The sequence below is a fragment of the Solea senegalensis genome, linkage group LG3, assembly GCF_019176455.1.
Source record: "Solea senegalensis isolate Sse05_10M linkage group LG3, IFAPA_SoseM_1, whole genome shotgun sequence".
Lineage (NCBI taxonomy): Eukaryota > Metazoa > Chordata > Actinopteri > Pleuronectiformes > Soleidae > Solea > Solea senegalensis.
The window spans coordinates 8,354,997-8,369,541 of NC_058023.1; the positions used below are offsets into that span (position 1 = coordinate 8,354,997).

The window sequence follows — 14,545 nt, forward strand, 5'->3', positions numbered from 1 at the left end:
CCCCCGTGTGTGCGTGGGTTCTCCCCGGGTTCTCCGGTTTCCACCCACAGTCCAAAGACATGCAGTCACTCATTCACGTTGAGCCCTTATTTTAAGATGAACTGGTTGGCACTTGTATAGACCTGAGTCTCTTTGAAACCACATCATTCTATGTGTAGTTATGTGCTTATAATGAAAGAGACAATTAAACAATGGGGTCTGAAATGCACGTCTGATTACTCATGAATTTAGTCATCAGAAGAAAAAGCTAACTTTTAATCGCGATTCATCTAGATTAACAAATTTCAAAATGTTAGATTAATTAACTATTGACAGTCCTAACATATATAAGCCCCTTTAATAATGTTATGTCAACCCATATTTAAAGCCTAACCGTATTTTTTGCTGTATTCAAACAAACAGCTTTAGTTTCCCGTTAAATTACAACCATAACATGTCTGCGAATTAACTAAGAAAATGCAAAAGAAAGAAAAGACAAAGTGGGCTTCAATACACACTCAATGGTCATATTACCTGTTACTCCCTTAAAGCTAAGCGTCAGCACATTGGAGAGAAAAAGGTCAAACCAGTTAGTACGTTGGAAAAAAGCAACGTTAGCAAAGTGACACGCACAAAAAGGGAGAAGTGAGGGGGCGTGGTCTGGTAGTGAAATCTGACACCGGGTTGCAGATGTCTGACGAGGTGGCGAGAGCAGCAAGATAATGGGATACAACAAGTAGTGTGATATATTTAGTATATACTGTGATTTCTCTGTTTTAAGAAAGAATACACATTGGAAATGCAAGGTGTTGACCAGTGATTCTCAAACCTTTTACCAACTACCACCAGAATATATTGAGGTCTTGAAGTAACACCATTATCACCAACATTAAAATACAGTGTACTCCTCGGTATACAGAGTAGAACAGTATTAGTGAGGAAGCTCGCTGACCACTGGTGGTACATGTACAACAGTTTGAGAACCAAGGGTCTAGAACTAGAACTTGAATATATCGACACAGTGCTTTACAAGTTGAACCAGTATCGTAGCATGAATATTGCAGTGTTTTCTTACACTTATACTGGAAGCGACATTTGTTTTACATTCTGGGAGAAAGGTGGAAACAATGAATGACTACTAAAATAATAAACACTGTGCAGCAGCTTCATGGCCGTGACGCATTACACTTCTGGAAAGTGCACAAAAGTGCGGATGCAGGCAGCATGCTCTAGCCTGAATACATGAGGCAACAGTTTTCCACATATGTACATTTTTACAAACCAGTGAAGCATATCACCATGAGTGGAATCAGTTTGATTCTGCTGACTGGAGTGTTGGGTGTGACTATGATTTGTGACATTTTGTTGGAGCTTAACTGTGATTCAAAGTACAAACAAATAAGAAAAACAAAAGTCAAGGGTTTGGTACTGAAAGTACAGTTTGATTTGGCTCCATTCAGATTTTCATTATTTATACAGTATCTCTGTCATTTTCTGCCCTGCTACATTCAATTCATAACTCAGTTTTGAAACTGTGGTGTGTATAAATATAAATAAATGTCTGTGACAGTCAGTCATGAGTTCCACACGACTCTCTCTGTGAGTTTCTCCATTTATCTCTCGCGTTGCCTGGCAACAATACCATGCTGCACACAAGACATGATTTGTTTTATGTCACCACGCCAAATGACAGGAACATTGCTCTTATAAGGTGAAACGGTACGGTATTTGCAGTACAACTGAAAACACAAACAAGCCTTGACAAAAGAAGTTAATTATACCGCTGAAAAATACAGCAGTTGACCCCACCCCAGTTCTGCTGCTGTATACATACAAATTACAGATAACATTACTCGACAGTACAAGGACGCAGCATATAAATAATGTTCCATCGTTTCTGTTCAAAGACCAACTAGAGCCAGAAATATAACATTAGCAACAACAAAAATCCCCATATTTTAGGTGGTAAAGCTTTAAATTAAGAAATAAAAATCATATTCTGTTTACAAAACACCACCGTGCAGGTGGTTGATTTTAAAAGGTTTAAGAGTAGGTTTACTGTCACGAGTGGCTGGGTGACTAACTTCGTTATCATGCTCAATTTAGTCAGACAAAATGCAGAAAATTAAAATACTGTCTTTGTCCGACTAAAATCGGACATTTAACACACATGTAAACGCACTGACCGAGTGCCACATTTGATCAAATCTCGCAGGAATCCAAACAATGAAAGACAAAGCCAACGCTGTGTAAAATGCATGTGTTTAGGTGTGGTATGAAAACAACAACAACAAAGAAAAACTTATCCAAATGCCAATGATGAATTTGATTACCTGTTCGTGGATAATGTCTGAGAGCTCTTTCACCATTTCTTTGAAGTTGCCCTTCAGGCCCTCATGGTACTCAAACTGGTCCTCTTTGATCAGGCGCTCGTTTATATCCAGAGCCATGCTGCAAGCTTCAACAAAGCGCCTGCATAAATATGCATGATAAAAACATAATTAACACACATAAAAAAACTAAACTAAAAAGCAGTGTAAAGATAAGTGTAAAGTGTAAAGATAAGTGTACCTGAAAATGTCCTTAAGGTCTTTGACTTTCTTGTTACCAGACTGATTGGCTTTACTGTCATCCAGGAAGGCTCTTGCATAGGCCATGGGACCCGCATTTACCTGCAGCAAAAACATGCAGAGCATTTTTTTCTCCTCACAATCTCAGCAACAGATATAGCCTATTTCCAGCGGCTCTACTCGCCTCGCTTCACCACGGCACGGTTCAAGTAGCATTTCCACTAGCTTTTAGTACCTGCTCAGGCAAGACTCCAAAAGTGTGCTGAGTAGGTACTATGCGATGATTGTTCAGACTGCCGGCCACTGACTGGCCAGAGTGCCGTCACAGGAAGAGACGTCCGACACAGAAATCAAGCCAAACAGTGACGAACTCTAGATCAGTTAAAACTACTTAACAATCCTAAAAACAACTACCAGGAGTCTGGTGTATTTAGGGATCACAGACCCTGCTGCTGTGTTTCAGTCCAGTGACTGTGTCAGATGGCGTCTGTGCTCCGGTCATGGAGGAAGAACTGACCAAATATTTTTAATTAACTGATTCTAGTGAACTGCTTTACAAGTCACTAGTCACTCGTAAAAACCATTGTTTCACGCAGCCGTGCAGTGCTGACTTGTAGAGGAGATGCAACCTAAACCGTGCTGTGTTGTGCCGTGCCGAGGAGAGTAAAGCCGGTCGAAATACGGGAATGTACGGGTATTTTAGTGATTAAGATGTGGTATGCAGCAGGGATGTTGTTGTTGTTTTTATTGAATCTTTTTCAAATGAGGCATGCAGAGCTTCACCTGCACAGACACACAGCCCTGCAGTTTGAGCTGCAGCTGGATCATGTCCACTTCCTGGCTGGAGCAGAGCTTGATCAACTCGGCCGTCCGCGCCCTCATCTCGTCTATGGCCACGTCCACCGGCTTAAGCTCCATCTGCTTCTCACCCACCACCTCCACTCGTTTCTTCACATATGGAAAGGCGTTGACAGCTGGAGATAAGAGGACATGCATACTGAGCGATATTGAATGCCGCAGGCAATATGAGCAAAATACACGTACATATAAGTCTCTAGTCCTAATTAAGCACTTTACTGGCGTTAAGTACTGGTTTGTTATTGGTCAGGTGGTAAGCGAGACTTTTAAAATCTCTCCTAAACCAGGATATCCAATAAGTAAAATCTTGTTTGGAGGCTAAATAATGTCCAAGGAAGTGTGCAAGTTATCTTCTAAGCTGATAGCTAAATTTGAATAATAATGAAACTAACAATTATTTCCTTTAGTAAACAAAATACTAAATACAACATCTAACTAGTTAATAACTGGTACTTTAATTACTACTAATTAACACCGGAAAAACGTAAAAGCACAGTCGGTAACTTTAACTGAGCAACAGTTACAGAAACAGACCAGGCCAATATTTGGTTTGACCTGTAACACGTGTAGTGTTGAAGGTATATATTTTAATTGGTGATCCATATTATCTGCTAATGGTCTGCAACCTGCATGCAACGGTGTGTTGACAACCTTCTAGGTGCAAAAATGTGCTCTACATGACACCTACATGCATGAGATAACAATGTCACAGCAGTTAAGCCAAAGATATTTGACTAGGGTGTTGTTGTGAGGATTCAACCATCCACCTGCTGTCTGCTGACCCACCTTTGTACACAAACACACACAGTGCAATGGGTGTGCAGTGAAAAGCCACATGAGCTACTGTGAGCCTGTGTGTGAACACGGGTCATTTAAAAAAACACAACACAAACTCCCTCTCATATGAAAAATAACTGTATGAAATTCATCCCTCAGGTTTGATTCAGTCCTGCTTCTCCTTTAATGTTGACTCGACACGTCAGTCGTGTCAGCAAAGTGCTTGTGTGTTTTACTTACTTGTGAGCACAGTGCGCCTCTTGCACTGCTCCTCAACACCGCCATGCTTTTTGCCCGACAGCGTGTACGGGGTTTCAAACACAAAGCGACAGATGTTGTGGCTCTTCTCGAAGTCGGTTTTATTTTCAGGAGCCTCCTTCTCCTCAAAGTAGGGCTTGACGAACGTCACCTGGACGTAGGCGAACTTGGGGTCCAGATCTTTGGGGTTTACCTAAGGGGTAAACAAACACTCAAGTCAAGTCAAAATTGTTTCTATAGCACAGTTCATGTAACAGGCGTGAACTTGAACCAGGATAAAAAGGAAGGCATGACATTAACATGTTGTTTTGGTTTTTTTACATTAACAAGGACAATGTGATTCTTAAAAGGGATAAATATCTTTGTTAATAAGTTAATAACATTAAAAGAAACACATTAATTCATCATTAAAAGATTCATTTGTGGGCATTCGTAAAAATATGGTGGTCCAAAATTGCGGCCTCTGATATAAATATAAAAGGCTTGCTCTGGGATAATGCACAACAACAATTCATGCAATGCGGTGATTGTACATTTACAAAAACATCATTAATTTCTGCCAAATTAAAAAAAGTTAACTAAAATTGACACACTGTATCTTTAAATCAAACTTATTTTGTTCAAAGGGAAGCTGTCATCCAAAAAAAAACTAGACTGGAGACAGACTATCCCCAAAATCAAACACCCAGCCTCTTCACACTCCACTGACTCTTTTTAGCACGCACAGTGTTCCTGTTTGAAAAAACTGGTTGTTGATAAGAACTCCAAGAAAAGGAAACTTAACAGACGGCAGACAAATTCTATTTTTTAAGAAAACACAAAAGCACGGCTGCAACGCCAAATCACTCATTTTCATTTCTGTTTCCAACAACACAGCAAAGTCACAAACCACACTATCATATTTATATCAAATATCATTTTCTCTTTAAATACTCCACCTTGTTTGAGTCCTGAATTATTCTGACGTTTTCTGGCCCAAACTTTTCCCCATAGAGTGTCAGCAGCCGCTGAGAGATTTCAGACAGACCAGTGAGTTTAGGCTCTTTGTAAATGTATTCCTTCCCGTCTTCTTCCTCGAAGAAACCCTGCACAAAAAAAAGGAATATGCATCGTCCATTACGTGAAATGACAAGTAGTGCTTGGGCCCATAACTGATATTGATCCATATATATATCTATATATATATATAGATATATATATGTATGTATGTATATATGTATATATATATATATATATATATATATATATATATATATATATATATATATATATATGTATATACATATATATATATATACATATACATACATACATACACGATTTTCCCATTTACTCATGTCACAGCAGATGTAAACATACATTTCATTGTGCGAAATAAATAAAAAATAGGAAGTCATCAGTCATATCAGGGCCAATAATACATTTTAAAGCCAATGTCATGCCAGTAGTATCATGCATCCCTAATAAATCCCGTTATAAGTAAGATGAAGGATTGTTCAACTAATTAGTGTTGAAATACAGATTAAACAACCAATTGTCCATGGGTTTTTTCCATGGCAAAGATTTGCTTACAGTATATACGTATTTTTAATCTTTTTTATACACATTCATCTTTTACAATTTTGCACACACCTTGAGTATAATTTGTTAATCGCTTATTTATATTGTGTTTTTGCTTGGTATGTTTTTCTTTCTTAACGCTGCTCTTTGAGCCTTTCAATTGCTCCATGGGGACAAATAAAGTTTTTTATTTTGTTTTTTAAATGAACTGAACGAAAAACACAGTGCTGTGCTGAACATAAATGATGATTTGTACCATTATGTATCATCCGGCTGCTTAATAATGTATGACACTCTTTCACACAAGAGTCTTTGAATCTGCTTGTTGGCCTCACCTGTCCATAAAAAGCCACTCTGAAGTACGTCCCAAGCAGTCTTCGACCTGACAGTATCACTTCCATTATCTTATTGTAGGCTCTGTGCAGAGTGTCGTACAGTCGACTTAGTTTCTGTTTAAAAAAAACAAACAAACAAAAAAAAACAACAAAATACAGAGAGGATTAGATAATGGATTAAGGGGGCAGTGTCCATAAATTAGAAGAAATAAAGTCTCTGTGATCATTATGTATGTACCAGGCACATGGCAGTATACTGCAAATTTGGGTATAAAGCAAGTTCAAAACATCACAGGGGATTTAGAAAGTTAATACTATCACATTAAACAATGATGTTGATTGTCTTGACAAATCATTGAAACTGGTACAATATGGCTGCGTCGGTCTCCTCCCCCACATTGAAACATTCAAGTTAAGCCACTCAAGTTAAACTGCCCGTCGATGAGGATGCAAATATGTTTGCTTGTCTCCAAGCTGTGGTCCTAAACAGAAGAATCAGTGTGGGTGGATGGAATGATGCTTCCATTTCCCCGATGCTGCTTTCAAAGGCACTTAACAACCGAGCTGCATTCCCAAAAGGGAAGAGAGCGGAACAGAAAACGTGCAGTTTTAAAGATCATACTGGAATCATGTTGTGTGAGATAAAGTGAGATGAGATCACAGCAAGTCTGTGATTTGATAAATGGGAAATCAATACTGTAAAGTTTATATAAACCTCATTATATTAACCAAAAGTGCTTTAGTAAACAGATATGACAACTCAACACTCATAAAATTACAAAAAAACACTGACTAAATATTCATTTTTGATGGCTGTTGGAGTGCAGGGAGTGTTGTTTACGATACCTCGTACTCGTGGCGCTTCTCATAAATGGGGATAATGAGTTTGGCAATGTGCGTGATGAGCTCATAGCGCTCAGCTTTCCACAGAGCCTCCACACAGACCTCAAGGTGTTCCACCAACACTTCCTACAAGAAGCGACGTTACATAAGCCATTACAAAAGGTGAAAACACTTTGGAGACACTCAAGTCCAACTTTCAGGGCATGACAAGGAACATTTTGATCACTATCAGACCGGAGTAAAATGTTACCATAGCAGCTCTAGTGAGGATTTCATGTCTGGATTCCATCCCTGTACAATCTATTGATGTTACTTCTTAAATGTTTCATGTCACAAAACAATGACACAAGTAGATTGAGTGTCTACTGTTACCGATATCGGTAGCTTGCGCTACTATATTGGAGAAATGTAAGTAGTAAGTTACAGTCACTACAACAAACCAAATTAGACTCAGTTGTTTTGCAACAGGTGCCCAAGCTGGTAGGATTATTATTATGAAGGCAGTTCCATCTTTCTTTGAGTGAAGCATTAACATATTTCAAGATATTCACTCCTGTGGTTTTTGTACAGTATCTGACCAATACTGTGAGATGAGCCCATCCCTAAAGGTTTTGTGCTCACTGACGAACCTCAGTGTAATAGACATCTTGCATTCCAGTGTCTTCTTTCATGGCTGCTTCCTCTTCGATATTCACAGTGATCTTCTTGAAAGCTGCAAGGCCGGTGGGGAACAACTCTGATGTAATGGAACACAGAAGACAAGTTTAAAAAAAAAAGTTATACTGACCTGTTCAAAAGGAAACGTCTAAATACTGCATCTAATGATGGACGATTTGAGGTTGCAGCAGGTGCAGTATCTCAGCAAATGATGATCCACATCACCAGAAATATGTAAAAAGGTGCGTTAGAGAGAAAGCCAGAATATGATGTTGCGGTTGGTGGTTTGCGATAGCTAAGTTTAAATCATATGAGAATAAATGTCTGGTCTAGGCGCCATACAATTTTTGACGGATAAGTGTTGGTTCTAACCAACATTATCGGCCACTTAAAGCACTTAACAATACAGGCCATTTATCACACGCTGCAGGAGACAGGGCTCGAACCACAGTAATAAGTGGATGACCCTCTGTAACTCCTGAGGCAAAGCATCACACATTTTCTTCGTCCATTGATATTAACATTAGCTTAAATAGAAACCAGCAGTAGTATGTAGCGTTGTAAGTCACTTTTGTAATTGAACTCCTAAAGCAAACAGGTAAGTATTTGAGCAGGTGAATCAGGGTTCCCACACCTTAATTGACATCAAATTCAAATTGACCTTCCAGGAACAATTCCCTCAAATCAAAGACCAAATGTACAGAGACACCTTAAGACGGGAGGGCAACTTGTTAGAACTGCTTTCCCATGGCGTCCACTTTTATTTATTTGCAGCATGCTCTGCATCTGTGATTGGAGTCTTTTCACTTTTCTATATAGAGAATCTCTTTAGGACCTTTTAAGCCATAAAAACTGACCTTGTCAGGACCAGTAGTCCTCATGAGGCCCAAAACGTGGTCATAATGAGGCAGAACATAATTTCTGAGGAACAGGTTACGTTTATGGCTAAGATTTGAATTGAGACTAGGTTAATGTCAGAGTTAGTCAATAACTGCTCATGTTAGGTTAGGGACTCCAAATGAATGCAATTCAGTGCCATGTCCTGAAGAGAACAGCAGAAATGATGAGTGTGTGTGTCTGTGGGTCTTACTTTTCCTGTGCAGGTATTCTGCAACCAGCGCAGCCACATGAACGTAGCACATGGCTGTCTGTGGGGAAAACAGCAAACATTGATTTATTTAGTTTCCACCGCTAAAGTTGCAAAAACACAAACATGTAGGTAAAAAGAGGTGAGGTGCAGCTTTACATAAAACTGAAAGGAGGAAATAGAGTCAAAGAGTGTTGTCACTCTTAAGTTAATATTTTTCCTCATTCTATTGTTGTAGTTTTGAGCTTGACATTTCCTCATACTTATCTATTTTTTCTGTATGTAAATTGAGCTCATTTAATGTCAAAAAGCAAACAAGAAAAAAGGACTGTGCTGCTTTGTCATCTTTTCCTTCCTGTTTGTGAAAAGCGTCTCCAGCTCTGCATTAAAACTAGATTTATTAGATAAATGCACTCAGGCGAACATTTGATCTGCTGGACCACCCATGTCCACCACCCCACCTCTGCATTACATTTGACCTTAGGAAAATAAAACGGTCCTCCTTCAAAAGATTTGTCATTACAATCCAGCAACTCTTCTTTTTAACCCGCAGTTCATTGTATGATTACTTAAACTCCATGTCAGCTTCCTTTGTTTACATTAAAACAGGATGTAACATGTAAACATCCATCACAGTATCACCAAAATAAAACAAAAATCTTGACCTGATTTCTCTCTTTGATGGCTGATGGTATAAAAGAAATCTGTAAATGCTACATGTTGTGAAGAGATTGTATTGTGGAAACATTGTTATACGCCAAGACAATCCAGGTCATTGTCTTGGTCAATAAGGACTGTGGAGAGCAATGAAGTGGAAACACATAGACAATTACTAAAACACGATAACACACTTTAACTAATCTAATCTAATATACTTATTCATACCTTTGCACAAAACTGCACAATTTGACTAAATGTAAATTCTTGTTGATTTTGTTTTTTATCTGGTTGAATGCAATTTCTAATATTCCTTGTATAGCTGTGGTGTATGCTCTTCCATTTGACACTTTAATCTAATACTTATACTTTATTAAAATATTTTCTACCGTCTAGTATAGCTGTTTATATCTTCTTATCTTATTTTATTGCTTTACATGTATGTCTGTCAAGGTTTTCAGTCATCCGGCCAACCAGTTTTTATTTCTATTTCTTGCATTAGAGTTGTAAAGTGCCTGAAACCGTACAGCTGTCCATCCATCCAAGGAAACCGATCGAACTATGAGACAAAGTTAATTCTAGTACTCAAAGTGTCTTTGTTGCTACCTCAGAAAGATCTCCGTTCTTCAGGTGTGCTCGGGCCATGCTGTCCAGCCAAGTCCGCCTCAGTTCGGGGGTGCTGGCGTAAGAGCGGGCCAGACTGTACTGGAGGTCCAGCAGCATCTCTGGGTCTTTCTCATGCTCTCTCATCTGCGCTGTGGCCATCAGCACAGTGCGGATCCGCTTAGTAAGGCCCTTCACTTCTGAGGGGAACGCCGTGGACTGTTTCACAAAGGACATAGCATATGTATTAGTAGTGTGGTCAAACTATCTTTAATGCAGTTTCCATCTTGGTACACTGGTAATATTGTATAATACCATGTTTTTACCCCCCAAAAAAACTTTACCTACCGTAGGTAAAAGCAACGATTAGTGTAATAGTTTTACATTCAAATTTGATATTCAAAATTAATATTCAAAATTACCATATTATAAAAGTAAAATACAGCCTCCTATATGTACCTCATATTTGCAGTCTATCATGTAGCAACATATTTAAATTACACATCTGATTTGAATATTGAGTATGGCATTACAAATAATCTTTTTTAATTTTCTTAGTGTGCTCGGACGCTGTCTCAAGTAAAAGTTAAGTATACAGAGTAAAACTACAGTATACTGAATATTCAGAACAGTGCTAATACTTTACCTTCATGGCTTTGTCACTATTTGCAAAGTTGTTGATGATGGAAAGAGACTCCTGAAAGCGGGAACTGCCAGTCAGTGCCACGTCTGAGATCAGCTGGCTCACGGCAATGATGATCTGGAGGGAAAAAAATTAACAAAGGGATGATAGAAGGGGGGAGGGGTGGAGGGAAAGAAGGAAAATAAAAGAGAAAGGGGAGAAACAAAGAAAAACAAATTAAACAGAACATGTATTGAAATGATTCCAATGATGTTTAATGGAAACCTGGACAGCTTTCTGTTACTGGGTGAGCAGAGCAGCTGGAAACTCAGTAACTCAGCAGGCAGTCTGTGTTTATACGGTTCAAACTGCCTCTTCACATTCTTCACCTCTGCTGTGAGAGCAACTCAAGTGCACAGAAGTGTGTTTGTGCAGAAAAGAGGGAAAATTAAAGGCGAACATCAGGTAAAAGAGACAGTGACTATGATCGATGACCTGAATGTTGACATAGAGTAACTACACGTGCATGTATTGCTTTGTTTCTCTGACATCTACAACTGGTGGCACTTTACCTGCAGGTGTGTGCGCAGGAAGGTCTTCCTCTTCGTGTACTCGTAGTTGTTTCTCATCAGCAGGTAGAGCAGTGCAGATGCTTCAGCTCTCAGAGACGCCAACTTGGAGACGCAGCACTTCAACACCTCGCAGCACAGGGCCTCACACAGCGTTACACGGCCCTTAAACAGCACTGACGGGAACTGACGGGACAATGTGTTAGTGTGTTAAAGGCAGATTCCTGGCAGGGACGGGATTAGAATTTACTGTTAATTATGCTGGGAAGACAGCGGGGAAAATGGCATTGAGCCAATGTCACTAAAAAAAAGACAAATGTCACATTTCCCACTGTCCTCACTTTGTCTTTGTCAGCTGCACTTTCAATTTGATAATCATGATCTTTAAACTTAGCATTTCACCATCAAGGTTCAAGATCTCAGGGCCAACAATTTTTACTACATTTAGCTGTCAGTTGAATCAAGCCTTTGTTGTTTTTGTCTTTTGCAGAGCAATTTGGAATCAGCGTGGTGACATGTCTTCCTCATTTTTGATAACCTGTCCAGTAACTCACAAAACAGGATTGTTGCACAACGAACCGTGTCACTTGCTGCCAGAAGAGAACATGCCAGAACAGTAAAGGGCAGAGGAGAGCAGTCATATGACAGTTTAAGGATGTGAATGGTCCCATCACGTAGAAAGAATGTGTTGACTACTCTGAGATCAAACACAGTAAACAAACACAGTAAACAAACAACTACTTTGATGCTTCAGTTTTTCTCTACAATCATTTTGAAGGGCAAAAGCCCTTATAAGTCCTGTGTTTTTCTCGGCATAATATTCCCCAATGTTTCTCTTTCACATGGTAAATCAACATAAACACACGTGACCTTATGACTCTGTTCTATCTCTGGAGTAAGAATGACGAGTGCTTGTGATGAACAGTAAATGACAGCTGAGTTTGATAAACAACACACCTTGTTAATGAAAGCCCTGAGAGCAGCAAACACGTGTCTGAGAGCGGCTTCTGACTGGCCAACTTTGAGGAATGTCAGGTAAACATCAAACACTTTCTTCATCAGCGGGTTGTGACCGTCGCTTTCCAGCAGCTGGGTCTGACACAAACACACATTTTGGAAGTTTAGTACAGTGCATATGCTTATATTTGTCAACATTTTTGACTTTAACAAAAATTAGAGCAACACAAAGCACATCTACGCAATTTTTAAGTTGCCTGATGAAGTGTTGTGCAACTCAGCTTAATAGCTACCACTTTGTAGCATCATTTGCTCACATAATTACATCCTTATGAAATGAATATATATTCTTACACAAATGTTTAAAATCGCTTAGTATCGGAGTAGTGTGCACGTGTGAGTGTGTATGTGTGCTGACCTTAAAGCACTGAGTGAAGAATGACAGGACATCCAGTACACTCAGGCAGACCTCAGTGGAGATGTTGCCCTCCAGCAGAGCCTGTTGGTGGATTTCTGCTTCTGATGGCCCCGATCCTATGATGCAGACAAGCAAAAGAGAAATTTTTATATTTAATGTCACTCAGTAGCTTTAAGCCCAAAGTAAAAACACAGAGATTAAGATGGCAAGCGACACAGTATTTTCCTGTGCTATGTTTACTTGGCCTGACACAGCCTCATATTTGGTGTCACAGTACGGTTGCAAAGTGGTTTCTCGCCCAAAGAAAATAAAACCTGTATGTAATGCACACCTGTGCGGCTGATTCACTGACATGACCTTAACAGACATCTATTACATCAAACACAGTATTCTACTCTGTTCTAACATGTGTTTTCTACCATATTTTCCATTTAGCTTTTCCATAAAACTAACAATTTCAAGTGAACATTGACTAAATATGTACATAGAAACCATATAAATTAAAATAAATACTTTGGGAATTTATTGTGTAATATTCCAGTAACTCCTTGATCATTTCCTGGATAACACTTCCTGGTAAACGCTATGCAGTTGGACCATTATGGAAACGAATGCTTGAGAATTGTTTTCGTTGTTTTCACGTGTTAAGCAAGACCTTAATGTGGTTACCTATGTTGAGGGTGAGGGAGGCTTCCATGGTGCTGAACTGGTGAATCTTTGTCTGCATGAGACTGGAGCGATTACAGCGCATGGCCGGCATCGTCTGAGACTTTCTGTCTGAGGAGAACAGCTTCGGCACACAAATCTCCTGACTCCTGTATGAATAATACATCCATGAACAGAGACAGAGTGCATTTATTTGTTAGAGGGGTGGAGAGAGAAAGGTACAGAAAGGAAATGAGGCCCCATTTCATCTGCAGATATATGACCTATTATATTAATAATTAAGAATACATACACTAAGACTAAGACATGAATGCCAAATAATGGGTGACGTAATGATTAAACTCGCATTTTTTATGAAGACAACTTCCTTATCATGCTTCTTTTGATCTGAATTAAATTTGACTGGGAAAACAAGTTCACACAAAAAAAGACAGGGTTGACAGGTGACATGGACATGCTGTTGTTGCTTTAATCCTCACCTGCTGATGCTCCTCTTGCCAATGTAACGAAACTGAGCCAGACAGATTCTGCAAGAAGGGTTAAAATAATACTAAATATTAGCTGGAACAGGGAAAGTGTGCTTTGATATATATTTTTATCAATTTTTATTTCAGTTAATGAGTGTCTTAATTATAGTTGCAGTAACTGCTGTGTCTGATGAATACTATCTGCTGACACACAAAGACACCTCTTTTAACCAACCCAGCCCTGTGCTCCTGTCAGGTCTGATAGATTTGCTTGGCAGAGCCCATTTTCAGATGGCTCAAAATGTTTTACATCGTACAGTACTGAGTTACTGAGTACTGAGTTACTGAGTGTCGTCTCGCTGTACCACAATAGGAATAGTAGTTGCTATGACCCACTACTCACTCAAGCAAACAGAGGAAGTTCATTATCTCTGGAGGGCTGACTTTGTTCCAGTAGGCAATGAGAGTGTCTGTGGACAAAACAAGAAAAACAAACCCTTGAATACAAATTGTTTTTCCACTGACAGTTATTCAAGTTGAGTCAATTTTGTTTTGGTTTTGGTTGATCAAAGTGGAGTCATTGAGCTAAATAAAACTCCTAGAACGCATTGTTTTTGCAGTAGACTGTCCAAGTTCCTGCACAGGCTTTCCCCCAAAACAAC

At 39.2% G+C, this 14,545-nt stretch overlaps 1 protein-coding gene across 3 annotated transcripts in view; it reads right to left on the reverse strand.

Moving 5' to 3' along the window:
* dock11 (dedicator of cytokinesis 11) overlaps positions 1-14,545 on the reverse strand; it is a 53,673-nt gene that overhangs the window by 2,519 nt on the left and 36,609 nt on the right. For 2 of the 3 annotated variants that reach the window (XM_044022193.1, XM_044022192.1), the window contains 17 exons: positions 14,287-14,353; positions 13,896-13,943; positions 13,420-13,565; positions 12,751-12,866; positions 12,333-12,470; positions 11,379-11,561; positions 10,831-10,944; positions 10,188-10,403; positions 8,928-8,985; positions 7,810-7,916; positions 7,184-7,306; positions 6,338-6,451; positions 5,381-5,527; positions 4,425-4,635; positions 3,333-3,523; positions 2,551-2,651; positions 2,313-2,451 (listed from right to left, as the gene is read on the reverse strand). In XM_044022193.1, the coding sequence (XP_043878128.1) occupies positions 2,313-2,451; positions 2,551-2,651; positions 3,333-3,523; positions 4,425-4,635; positions 5,381-5,527; positions 6,338-6,451; positions 7,184-7,306; positions 7,810-7,916; positions 8,928-8,985; positions 10,188-10,403; positions 10,831-10,944; positions 11,379-11,561; positions 12,333-12,470; positions 12,751-12,866; positions 13,420-13,565; positions 13,896-13,943; positions 14,287-14,353 (2,219 nt within the window). Of the gene's footprint in view, positions 1-513; positions 531-2,312; positions 2,452-2,550; positions 2,652-3,332; positions 3,524-4,424; positions 4,636-5,380; positions 5,528-6,337; positions 6,452-7,183; positions 7,307-7,809; positions 7,917-8,927; positions 8,986-10,187; positions 10,404-10,830; positions 10,945-11,378; positions 11,562-12,332; positions 12,471-12,750; positions 12,867-13,419; positions 13,566-13,895; positions 13,944-14,286; positions 14,354-14,545 lie in introns of all 3 variants that reach the window. The other variant, XM_044022195.1, reaches the window with a different exon arrangement.